Source organism: Schistocerca serialis, chromosome 4 (assembly GCF_023864345.2).
Source record: "Schistocerca serialis cubense isolate TAMUIC-IGC-003099 chromosome 4, iqSchSeri2.2, whole genome shotgun sequence".
NCBI classification, from domain to species: domain Eukaryota; kingdom Metazoa; phylum Arthropoda; class Insecta; order Orthoptera; family Acrididae; genus Schistocerca; species Schistocerca serialis.
This window is the reverse complement of record NC_064641.1, coordinates 435970488-435983723: the sequence shown is the minus strand read 5'-3', so window position 1 is coordinate 435983723 and position 13236 is coordinate 435970488. Positions and strand designations below refer to the sequence as shown.

The 13236-nt window shown below is 36.5% G+C and overlaps 1 protein-coding gene across 1 annotated transcript in view; it reads left to right on the top strand.

Moving 5' to 3' along the window:
- LOC126475045 (aspartate aminotransferase, cytoplasmic-like) overlaps positions 1 to 11786 on the top strand; it is a 76730-nt gene extending 64944 nt beyond the window's left edge. The window contains exon 8 of the mRNA XM_050102592.1: positions 11333 to 11786. Coding sequence (XP_049958549.1) covers positions 11333 to 11484 — 152 coding nt within the window. The 3' untranslated portion in view covers positions 11485 to 11786. The remainder of the gene's footprint in view (positions 1 to 11332) is intronic.
- Positions 11787 to 13236: the final 1450 nt, after the last annotated feature.

Below are 13236 nucleotides of genomic sequence, written 5' to 3'. Positions count from 1 at the left end.
CATGTGAAATCTCTCATTTCTGCATTTTGAGAGAAACAACTGTTCTGTAAGCCATGTACCAGAGACCAACGCTATAAAACAGCTATCTTTCATCTCATGCAAAAGTTGTCACTTAGTTGTACTACCAAGAAAAAAGTTGGGATTTCGGTGAAAATTAGAAATGGGGTTCAAGTTGAACTTATTCCACCCTATATGCTTAAAAGGGTAGATTCCTTACTATCTATAACAAGTTTTTGTGTGTACTACACTTGAGTGAAATATATATACCTTCTAAAGAATAAAATGGGCTTAAAAATTAGCTTCAAAGTAACATTAATAGTCTAACCAAAATTACTTGGTAGTTGACACTCCCCATCTTGAAACTTTTCCTACAATCAGTGCTTCGAGTGTCATACATTCTGGTATTGCAATGCACCACAACAAAACATAAGTTCACAGGCAATTTTCAGGGCATGCACCATATGTGCATAATTATTGGGCACTGCTGGTAGTTCATTTAACTGCAGCACTTTCTACTGATTTTAGCAGCCCAATTCCTGTTAAGCCTTAACAATATAGTGGACGGCCAGTGTGACAGCTTTGTATTAGGGGCCAACAATTTTGAATGTAAGCATTCGTGACTACTTGGGCTGTTACATGCAACAGGGTGTATACGACCCAGGACAACTGGGAAATCTGGGAAAAACCTGTGAATTTTTTCATCTGGGAGAAAACAGGGAAAAACTCAGGAATTTTTCGCAATTCTGGGAATTTTTCATTGTTATAGCATTCAGTTAAATCTTTGTAATTTTGACTGGTAAGAATTGATTCTCTAGCAAAGAATGTTACTGTATCCTGCTACTGGAGAATGACACTGCAGCAATAAAATATAAACGAGACAAAAAATAAAAATAAAACTTGAGTGGCAAAGGAAATGCGCCATTTACAACAACAAAGCACGCACAAGCGTCTGCAAACAGCAAAAATATGTCAAAAGCCTTAGGGTGGAGACTGTGCAATACTTTGTAACAATAAACTGCTTTCTATGAGTGTGACGTCACGAATGTTTACATTAGGTTCGTTTGACCAGTTGCCAGCGGGCTCATGCGCAGTTGATTCGCGTATGAACAGTACCCTCTCCCACTTCCCGCTACTTGAAGTGTGGGTGTTCGCTGTATAGGCAGTAGCAGCAAGCAGCCAGATGCTAACGAGAAATTTTTCTCGCATACCCTAGCTGCCAGATTCGCACATGCGTTGAGTTGACTGAGTTGTAGTGGGGAGGGGGTTAGTCTCCATGTGACCCGTGTTTGCGTTAAGTGATTTCACTGTTTCGCTTACAGCTCCCATGTCAAATGAAAACAAAACGGATGTCTGCGCCCAGGACTATCAAGTGAATTAAAGTAGTCACATAATTACAGAGGACAAAAATGTATTATTAGTTTCAGTTTTCTGATTTTATTTTATTTCTAAGTTATAAGCAGTCAAGCATTAATCGCCTTGCAGAACAATGAAGTTACTTTTGTCAGTTTGCTAAAGAAATTTGGCTTTATTAATCTTTCCGCTGAGGCAGTACATTTATTTGAAACGAAGTGTTTCATTCCACAGTATTGGCTAGTTCCAACTTTTCGCTGAATTTCAAGTGCATGTTTTCGTCTTCTGCTATGTATGGCATTATGCCGTAATAAAGAACCAAATATGAAATAGTGCTGTACTGATATTACAAGAAAATTTACATCCTAAGAACCACACTGAAAAGCTTAATATCAGATGTGACCTACTTCATTGTGAATCTGGAGAAAGCCGATGTGTACTTCAAGCCAAATTATGCATTTTAGTATGGTTTACAAAATTTCGATGCTCTTGGAGTATCCTCTGATGTCCTGTTTCTTTTATGGTGTAATGTAAGCTCTCTTAGTGCTTTATACATATGAACATGCGGGCTTCCTACACCACTACAGCTGCACACGCACAATAATGCCTGTTTTCTGGCGCTCTCTGGCAAATGCTAAATGGAACCTATTTATAATAGTCTTGGAGTAGTATTGTGAACGGTGGTTCGAAAAGTGTTATTCGCAAAGTAAATTTCTTTTTATGCAAGATGAATTGTTACATGCGAGAAAGTGGGATGAATTTCTTAAATCACAGAGCATTTAAAACTGAGCACTGTGAGGACCAGCCATGTACAAGAATTTCAAGCTTAGAAGACAAACATTTGTCATTATTTTAAATTTACTGTCACATTCGTGTGGTGTATCTTAAAGTATAACACACGCAAAAAAAGATCAATATTACATGTGAAAGCTTAGCTTCCCTTGTAGCTATATTATGTATATTAATGTAAAGCATTAACTTCTCTTTGTGTGATTGCACTATGTAACAGTGATCTTGCTATTGGCTGACTGTAACATGTGTCCTGTGCTCTGAATATCTGCTGTCATCGGCTGGCGAGATCATGTGGCATGAGATACGACTGGCTTACAAAAGGACATCACAATCACAATCTCGATTTCAAATCTCCGGAAACTTACGTGCTGTGCTTGGTGCAATTCGAATTTGTACTTTTGTAATATGAAAATATGCAGCATATATGTTGCTGCACATCAAAGGTCTTTCCAAAACTTCTATCCTTTGTTTATCATCAAAAATCTTTCCAAAACTTCTCTCACGTTTTTTTTTTTTTTTCTGGGAAGTTTTACGCCAGTGTATAAAAGTTAACCATTCAAAAGGATTTATAAGTTTTGCAGTTCTGAGGGAAAAATCTACAGAAAACCTACTGTCACTTAGTATGGAAAAAGTGTATTTTCGCCCAGGAAAAAGTATATTTTTTAAACGGAATATCCGGGAATATTTTTTCCTTATCCGCATATACACGCTGTACAAACATAGTGTGGCTGCGGGGTGGGGACACAAGTGCGTGCGCGTGCACAAGGGAAGCACCAGCTGTGAAATGGGGGAGGGTCAGTTTTGACAGTGAGCAGTGCCAGATAACAGCAGTAGTTGAGTCAGCATTGTGTAACACTGACAATTGTTTTGCATTTCAGTCCGCAGTATGAGGAATTGTAGCTTGTCACTTGGAAAGATTGGCTCTCAAAAAATGTTCAGTGTTTCTTAAGAAATTGAATATGTTCAGGAATTAAAGTTACCAAGACTCTCTACTTACCTTATAGTGATAAAGAATACAAAAATGGAAAATGTGGATGACCTGAGCACGTAGCAGAGGTTTTTAAACTTAAAAGGAAGCTCTCTGAAGAGGGAGTGAGCCTGCTGTTTGGGTGAGCTACAAAGTAGTGCTACTTTCAGTAAAGTGCTGTGTCATACTTGGTAGTTGCAACTGTCTACTGTACTCTGCAAACCACCCTAAGATGCATGGCAGAGGTTATGTCCCACTGTACCAGTTATTAGGGTTTTTTCCTGTTCCATTCATGTATGGAGCACAGGGAGAATGATTGTTTGAATGCCTCTGTGCATGAGGTAATTACAATCTTACTGTCAATATCTCCATGTGAGTGATATGTAGGGGATTTGCAGTATATTCCTAGAGTAATCATTTAAAACAGTTTCTTGAAACTTGGTTATAGACTTTCTTGGGCTAGTTTACCTTCATCTTCAAGAGTATTCCAGTTCAGTTCCTTCAGTATCTCTGTGACACTCTCCCAAGGATCAGTCAAACACGTGAACATTTGTGCTGCCATTTTCTGTACATGTTCAGTATCCCCTGTTGGTCCTGTTTGGCATGGATCCCATTCACTTGAGCAATGTTCTAGAACTGGTCGCACAAGTGATTTATAAGCGATCTCCTTGCACTGGTTGCACTTCCCGAGTATTGTACCAATAATCTGAAGTCTACCTCCTTCTTTACCCATGACTGCCAATGTGATCATTCCACTTCATATCCCTAAAAAGTGTTACAAGCAGGTAATCATTTGAGTTTGCCGATTCCAACACTCATTGATATTACAGTTGTAGGCTAACACATTTTTTTCGTTTTGTGAAGTGCACAATTTTACATTTCTGAACATTTAAAGCACGTTGCCAATCTTTGCACCACTTTGAAATCTTACCAAGACCTCTCTGAATATTTATGCAGCTTTCTTCAAATAATACTTCATTAGAGGTAGCTGCATCATCTGAAAAAGTTTGAGGTTACTATTAGTATTGTCCGCTAGGTTGTAAATGTACAACATGAACAGCAAGGATCACAATACAATTCCCTGGGGCACACCCGAAGTTACTTCTACATCTGATACTCTGTCCATCCAAGATAACATGTTCCATCATCCCTACCAAAAAGTCCTCAATTCAGTCACAAATTTCACGTAATAACCCATGTGATTGTACTTTTGATAGTAAGCATAGGTGTAGCACAGTCAAATGCTTTTCAGAAATCAAAAAATACTGCATCTACCTGGTTGCCTTGGTCCAAAGCTTTCAGCACATTATGTCCATGTAGAGCAGTTTGGTGTGGTGCTGCTACCATACATTATATTCAGTACGTCCCACGTAGGTTATGGCACACAACACAAGCATACAGCTGGATGTGACATTCTTAGCAGTGCGAAAGAAGTTGTAGAAGATGTAGGTTTATTACAGAATTTATTAGTTTGTGTGTTTACGGATGAAGCATGAGTCACATTTGGAAATAATCGGGATTCATAGTGCAACTGAAATTCAAAAGCTTCCAGTATCCAGTTTATGCTTATCTGTAGCTTGAAGTAATTGATTTGAAGTTTGATAGGGAATATAGAGATATTGGGTCATTTCACGTCAAATTACATAAGTTTCAAACAATTTAATGCTTGAACATCATGGATTTTGACGAAATTTTATGTCAACATTCACCCATGTCCCCAATGAACATTGGTAAAGTTTAACATTTGTTACAATAATACTGGCCGAGATATAGTCACTGTGGTTGCTTTGAACTGTTATATTTCGGGCAATATTTTGTTGGAGGAAATGACTGAGCGAGGTGGCCCAGTGGTTAGCACACTGGACTTGCATTCGGGAGGATGACGGTTCAATCCCGTCTCCGGCCATCCTGATTTAGGTTTTCCGTGATTTCCCTAAATCGCTTCAGGCAAATGCCGGGATGGTTCCTTTGAAAGGGCACGGCCGATTTCCTTCCCCAGCCTTCCCTCACCCAAGCTTGCACTCCGTCTCTAATGACCTCGTTGTCGACGGGATGTTAAACACTAATCTCCTCCTCCTCCTCCTCCTCCTCCTCCTTGGAGGAAATGAAATTTGGCCATCTTGTACAACTTTGTGCATTTTCTGAAGAATAATAAGGAAATGAGTTGTACGAGCTATATTCAGCCAGAAAATTTTAGACAAAGTTGCCTGAAAAAATTAGCACTCAAAAACATTTCATAGTTTGGCTTCTTACTTCCTGTGGACTAAATGCATTATGAACATGAAAGTTGGGATGTAGTAATCTAATGACTCAAAGTTGTGAGATATAAAGTTTCATTTATGTACCACTTTGTAATACTGAATGAATGAAGTGTAAAATTGCAATAAAAAAGGGTATTTTCAACCTGATTTTGCAAAAATTGTGTTCTGTAAAATTATCCAAACTGGGCTGATTAGAAAGATTCTGGTTTTAGCCAGTAAACAAAGTGTATTGGGGCTAGCAATGCTAGACGATTTAAATGCTACATGATTTCAGTCAGTCAGGCGCAAACATTTTGGCAAGAAAGAAATGTAGACTTCAGATTCTTATGTCATGTCCTTGGTTTTGAAACTTTAATAGAAAATGGCATTTGTAAAAAGTGTCTAATAAAGCCTATTTTCACTTTCCCAAAAAATCATCATATTTTGTAGATTATTGCAAAATAGTAGGTGAACGAAATTTTGTATTCCAGTCCTTGTGCTACCAACATAATGCATATTAAGTTTCATGTTCAGCAAGCATTTATTCTGTGACATATAAGAATCTGAAGTTAACGTTTCTTTCATGATGTGATCATTGCGCCTCACTTGATTCAAATTGTCTAGCATTGTCAGCCCGCATTGGATAATGAAGAAAAAAACAAAAATTAACAGTTAAAACCATGGTCTTGCTAATGACCCCAGTTTGGAAAATTTTATAGAATATAATTCAGGCTGAAAATACCACATTGTTCCTTATTAACAAAATCTTCAATTTTATACATCATTCATTCAGTATTGGAAAAAATGAAACTTTGTATCTGAGAGCTATGTGTCGTTAGGTTACCACATGCCAACTTTCATGTTAGTCATGTGTTCAGTCCCCAAATTATAAGAAGCCAAACTTTAAAATTTTTTCGAGCCATTGTGTCTAAAATTTTCTGACTAAATGTGGCTCATAAAATTCTTTTGATTATAATTCTTAAGGGAATGCATGGAATTGTACAATATGACCAAATTTCATTTCTTTCAACAAAATATTGCCTGAGACATAACAGCTCAATGTAACTGTAAATTCACATTCACTCTCTGGAATTTCATGCATGGAGTCAAACAAGTAACTGTATCTAAACAAGTATTGTCTTGACAGACATTAAACTTTACCAGCATTCACTGGGAAGTAGTCAAATGTTCACATAAAATTTCATTGAAATCTGTGATGGTTGAGCAGGAGGCCTGGATGAGTTGGTGTGGAATGACTCTATTCTAGATTTTTCAAAGACTTTTCATCAGGATGGATTTTCTTGTTTCCAAAATCTGTAAACGGTTCCCCACCGTATCCCATGAAGTGATGAAAGGGATACGGTATTCACTGCTTGCAGGCATGTGCTCACTTTGTACTCATGGAATGTGTTTGCTGTAAAGCCCTCGGGAGTGTATTACCATCTGACAAATGTCAAAATATAAATAATTTCAGTGAAGGTATAGCAGTGGTCATTAGTACTTTGCTACACTGAAATCAATACTATGTTGATAGACATCATGCACAACAACATGTATATTGCTACTATGGTTGTCGTCATTATTATTATTGTTGTTGTTGTTTGTGGCAGCAGCAGCAGCCATACTTGTGTTAAAAGTACTGCCAGTATTAACTTTATTAGTTCATAGTTAGTATTATTTACTCATGTTGCCAATGAAGGCATTCGTATCATTTTAATATTTATTATTAAAATTATTTTGTAGATAAATAAAATGTAAAAAAGGTACTGTACTTGTGAAACCATGGTCTGATGGTGCTAATCAGATCAGTTGAAGTAAGTAAATGAATAAATGACCGTATCACAAGGACAAAATAAACAATGAAGAAATACTTGAAGAGAAACATAAGAGCTGTGTTCTGAATTGGGCTGTGTATGTTTTAACAGGATAGTGCAAATAACCTTCGATTTGTCACAGTAAATTAAGAAAATATTTTCTTCAATTTCATTATAGTGACATAGCTTTATAATAATACATTACGAGTACAGCATTTAATATTTTACTACCTTATGTTGATGAACACTGCTGGTCACAGAAATGACATACAAGTAAACTGGTTTTTCTTTTTCCTTCTGGGTATTCTAAGGACTTACACTTGCAGTTCATTCTTCCTTTGATGGTCCAATCTCCTGTTCTTTCCCTTGGTTCTTTCACATTCTTTCCTTGAAACCACTGGATGGTGCCCGTCTTCTGCTTTCTATCTTTGTATCCAAGTTTGCTTTCTTTCTTTTCCTTCCTCTCCTATACTCCATTGCCCCTAAGGCCTCTAATTTAATTTTCTAGAAATAATATAAACTGGTTCCCACTTCAACCATTTTGGATCTTATTGGCACTATATGGAATTCAAATTTTGATTCTGCACGTATAAGAACCAACATATATCGATGCATTTTGGGTAATATATGTAATATATGTAATATGTCAAAGCAAAATGTGTGCTTGTAGCACTGTGCTGTACTGTGTTTTGATGTGGTATGCTTTGGTGTGATATGAGGGAGATGCTTTTCTGCTACTAACTACAAGTAAAAGAAAAGGTAGTAACAGACAGGAAAAATTCACTTCACAGGGAAGGAATATGGATATGTATTGAACAAAGAGGTCTTTATTACACCAGACAATGATCTATTCACAAAAATTATGCATTTTGTTCTTTGCTTCTCATTATGTTGCACATCCACAGCTCTTACTGTTCAGAGAACACATTGTTTGACATTATGTTCTTTTTAGTACATGCAAGTCATTTGTGCAATCTATATTGTTTCCTGTAGAATGAAAACTGGTTGAGAGGCTGAGTGGGCTCCAGTGACCTCTGTGTGGCTCAATTTTATTTTTCCTATTCATCCACCTTAACTTACATTATTCTACATTTAGAGCAAACTTCCATTCATATCACAAATTAGAAATTTTGTCTGTCAACTTGTATCCTCCTAGTCACCCAACTTTGACACCTTGCCATACACCACACCATGATCAGCAAAGAACTGCAGATTGCTGCACACCCTGTCCGACAAATCATTTATGTATATAGAGACTAATAGCATTCCTATCACACTTCCCTGGTGCACTTGTGACAATAACCTCGTCTGTGATAAACGCTCGCCATTGATGACGACGTACTGGGTTCTATAACTTAAGAAGTGTTCAGCTATTCACATATCTGTGAATCTACTTGATATGCTCATACCTTCCAAGTACCATGTCAAACGCATTCCGGAAATCTAGAAATATGGAGTCTGCCTGTTGCCCTTCATCCGTAATTTGCAATATATCATGTGAGAAAATGGCAAATTTAGTTTTGCATGAGCAATGCTTTGTAAAACCATGCTGATTCGTGAACATAAGCTTCTCGTTCGCAAGAAAATTTGTCATATTCAAACTGAAAATATGTTTAAGGATACTGCACCAAACTGATGTTAGGGATATTGGTCTGTAATTTTGTGAGTCTGGTCTTCTGCCCTTCTTGTAGACAGGAGTCACCTGCACTTTTTTACAGTTGCGTGGGATTTAGTGCTGGGCGAAAGATTCATGATAAATGCCACTAAATAAGGGACCAACGCCATGGAGCACTCTTTGAAAATCGAAATTGGGGTTTTGTCTGGACCTGCTGACTGACTTGTTTCCAACTCATTCGGTTGTTCCTCTACACCAGTGATGCTTATTACTATGTCATCCATACAGGAGACTGTTCAGTGGTCAGACAGTGGTATGCTTATGTGATTCTCCTGTATGAATGATTTCTTAAATGTGAAGTTTATAACTTTGGCTTCTGTTTTATCATCTTCAGCTAGTACACAGATTTTAGAGGACCAGATCAGTGCTTCAAATATCTCTCTGATTCATCCTATCCCTGTGACATGATATTTTGCATTTTGGTTTCCCCAAGCAGTAGCTACATTTACTCTGAAGGTGATACGATATAAAAATGTTAGTTACAGAACCTAATTAATAGTGCTCTGTTGGAGCAGTCTTTCATTATTTATAAAATTAACAAACATAGTGTTATTCCTACTTTGTGCAGTTGCAGCATTTTGCCCCATGTTGAACTACTGCCTTTCGGGTTAAGTTACACATGCATGAAGTATAATCCTCATTAGGGATGGTCTCCTCTATATGGTGAGCAGCTGTCTATCCCTATCATAATGTTATTGTTATTCCATCTTGGAATTTCCGCTGAAGAGTTTATCATACACTTGCAGGCTGGTACAGAATTTGTATGAAGGTTGCTCACATAATACAGTAGACTTGGGGTTATCTGTTATCACTGCTCAGCAAAACAAAATGGTATAGAAGGATTAGAGCCCATAGGTTTACTGACCATAGTGCCTTTATCTTAATAAATTGTGATCATAGTGCCAGTTATTAAAAAATAGTTCAATTATCTAAACAGTTTCAAGGAGTCCAGTTAAATGAATGGTAGTTTGTAAATATACGTGTAATCAAATTCATGGAGACTGACTTCATGGAATATTACTCATTGAAGATTGACCGTCAATGGCATTGGAATATTTTTTTTATAAAATATCAAAATACAGAGCAATTACATACTATGACACTCTCCATAGCCGAACAGTTAGTGTCGCTGCCTTCAGTGCAAAAGGACACGGATTCGATTCATTGGATTTTTTCTGAGGTAGGGAGGCCTGGTATGGGGTGCACTCAGCCCTTGTGATGCCAAATTAGGAGCTGATCTACTGGCAATAATGGCTTGTCGCACCATCATAGATCACTCCCTATACTGTCTTGTAGGTTCATTTGACCAGTCAGAACAGTTGTAAGGCCTAATCTGTGATTGCTGTTCACTTTACTGGTACATATGCAATAAATAACGTAGATGGCATGAATAATAAATAACAATTATTCATATCTGCTGATAAAGTTAATTCTTTTAACTGTAAACCATGTATTCTTCCGCATTAATACTAGGTTCTATTTTGATGAGCATATTTTTAGGAGTGCACTTTTTTCTAGCAAAATTTTTTCTGTCCAAGATTCTATAGAAATCCAAATTTCAGATTCATGAAATTTCCATCAACTAACACGTTTATCTAGCAAAAGTATGGGCTTTTGAATACAGAAAAAATAGGGCTACAGCATAGCTGGATTTTTAATATGGTTATACAATAGCAGCTTTGAATAATAATGTCTTACATTTAGAACAAGACAAGATGTTCCTTACATAATGGGAAATGTGGCTCTCAAACAAATAGTTACTAGCAAGAAGAGATTCTAAGGTGCACCTGGGTTATCCAGATTTTAAATTTCAATTATTCCCTTCAGTAAAACGTTTCTCTATGAAATATTTATGCCAAAAGGCATAGGAATAACATGTGGAAAAGATAGATTGCTACTCAGCACAACGAAGAGGTATTGAGTGCAGGCCGGAGCAATGCCGAAGAGTGCTAAAATAATTAAGCTTTGACGCAAGCTCCTTCTTCAGAAACAGGAAGGGGAAGGGAAAAAAACAACAACAACAAAAGAAAAAGCGCACACCTGCACATGGTTGAGCGCTCAGAGGCAGTTGGTAGCAGTGTTCTTCATTGTGCCTGTGTGTGACTGTGTCTCTCCTATGCGATGAGAAGCAATATAAACCATTGTCATGAAAAAGTACAGACTGAACAATGAAGGTTATAAAACACAGTTTATAACAACATTATGGTATTTTATGTAGACTGCACACAAATAATTTAAATGGAAGAGAGTGAAAAAATGAGTATTGAAGTCTTTAAATATGCAGAATATGGACTTATTTCACCTTGCTATGTTTCAAACCCACAAATTCCATTTAATTATGCCCATTTAGGACTGAGAATTCGGCAGTTTTAAAAGTAATTATTTATTATATTTTGTGGCATTTGATATATTGCACTTCAACTAGGTTGTTGTACCTTTATAAGTTCCTATCTCATTTATCTAGTATCACCTTTATCTTTTTTTCTCTTTGCAGCTCGTCAGTGTGAACATCTCATGAGTGAATACCACATCTATCTCCTGAAGAGTGGACGTATTAATATGTGTGGTGTCACTACGCATAACATAGATTATATTGCCAAAGCAATCCATGATACAATCCTACTGTTGCCTGAAAGCAAAATATGATAAATTTATTCAGTATTAATATGTGACATACTTTGGTTGTCTGCAGCCAACCAGATTTGTTGAGGATTTGTCTTTGTAGTCTTGGCGAATGTGTGCAGTTGTACTGGATAGTTTTAACTTCTGCCGTGGCAACAGTTTTGAGTAGCCATTGCAGTACGTAGACAGCTGAGTTTCTTAAAACACCAAGTATATATAAAGTCTTACGCTGATCTTAGGGCCCAATTTTATACTTTTTGTGTGTGTGTGTGTGTGTGTGTGTGTGTGTGTGTGTGTGTGTGTGTGTGTGTGTGTGTGGGGGGGGGGGGGGGGGGGGGGGGGGGGGGGGGGTGGAAGGAAAAAGGAAATATTGTGTAAGTACACTAAACATCGTGGAATGTGGTTTTATGAACATTGTTTGCTCTCAGGGAAAATACATTTAATTATTTTACTGTATCAAATTTATTCTTTAATCGAGTTTATGAAATAGAAACAACGTTTAATTAGAATAATGTAGACGGAATTGCACTCTAAAAAGGGGGAATTTTGGTTGTTGAAAAAGTAAATATTTTTATACTTTGAATGTCGTTCAACATTATATAGATTTATGAAATAATTGAGAAAATTGGTATTATGAGTTTATTGCTGACAAAAAAAATGACATTATGCAAAAACATATTGAGACGGGTATAGAAATCAGTGTTATGTGATTTTTTTTTTTTTTTTGCATTTTATAATATAGAAGCTCGCTGCTGTATAGAACATTACCAGTTTATTGCAGTTCTGAAATATTTATTTGTGCTGTATTACATATATTTTCATTTGGAACGTTTTAGTGGTAATCTGCAGCAGTCATATATGATATGTTGCATTATGCCTATAAAGTTATTTAGCACATTCAATTTTTGTTAAAGTCACACTGATGAATTTAATTATTAATTTGAGATAAGCTACGTATAAGCCTAATATTGCAATATTTGCAAAATATTGAAAAAAATAACTTTGTTCACTGTGAAAATATAAGTGATAACAGCAATTAATTTTAAGATTGTAACTGAGGACTCTGCATTTGATCACAACTGCAATTTTTATGCTTTTTGTTACATGGTCTCAAATTTTATTTTTGACTTTCTGCATTTTTTTATCATTACACCATTTTTACTGCCAGCCTGTTCAGTATTTTGTACCATTTTACTATGAAGAAAGTTTTCCCATTTCACAATTAAATGTTTCTTCTGTATAATACTATAGAAAACCTTCAAACCACCTAAGTGTTGTTCAAATTATTGAATGTCAGCAAGACTGTAAATAGTTAACCTCAGTGACAGTTATTTCCAGAATGCCCCTTGCATGTTAAAACATTAATTTCATTAGATAACTTTTATTTTTCCTAGAGAACATCTTTTAGCCATGCCCTTGCAGAAAAACTTGTATTTACAGTAAACAAAAAATAACTCCATAGCCTTCAAAAAATTTGCTCTCTTAGAGAACAATGGTCATTAACTAATATTACTTACACAAGACCTGAGACAGCCACTAATCATTCATTGCATTATCATGTTATATGCATGATGATGATGATGATTTGGCTAGGACCTCCCATCGAATAGACACCACTTCGGCAACTTGCATGTCAAATGTTAGGTATACGAAACTGTAAAATCAGATACCTAATTATATTTTCCCCAGTGCCATATTCCACTCTTACCCCCAAGGATATTTCAAAGCTTTCACTGATGTTGGAATCAAGAATTTTGCTATGTACCTAAATTCTCC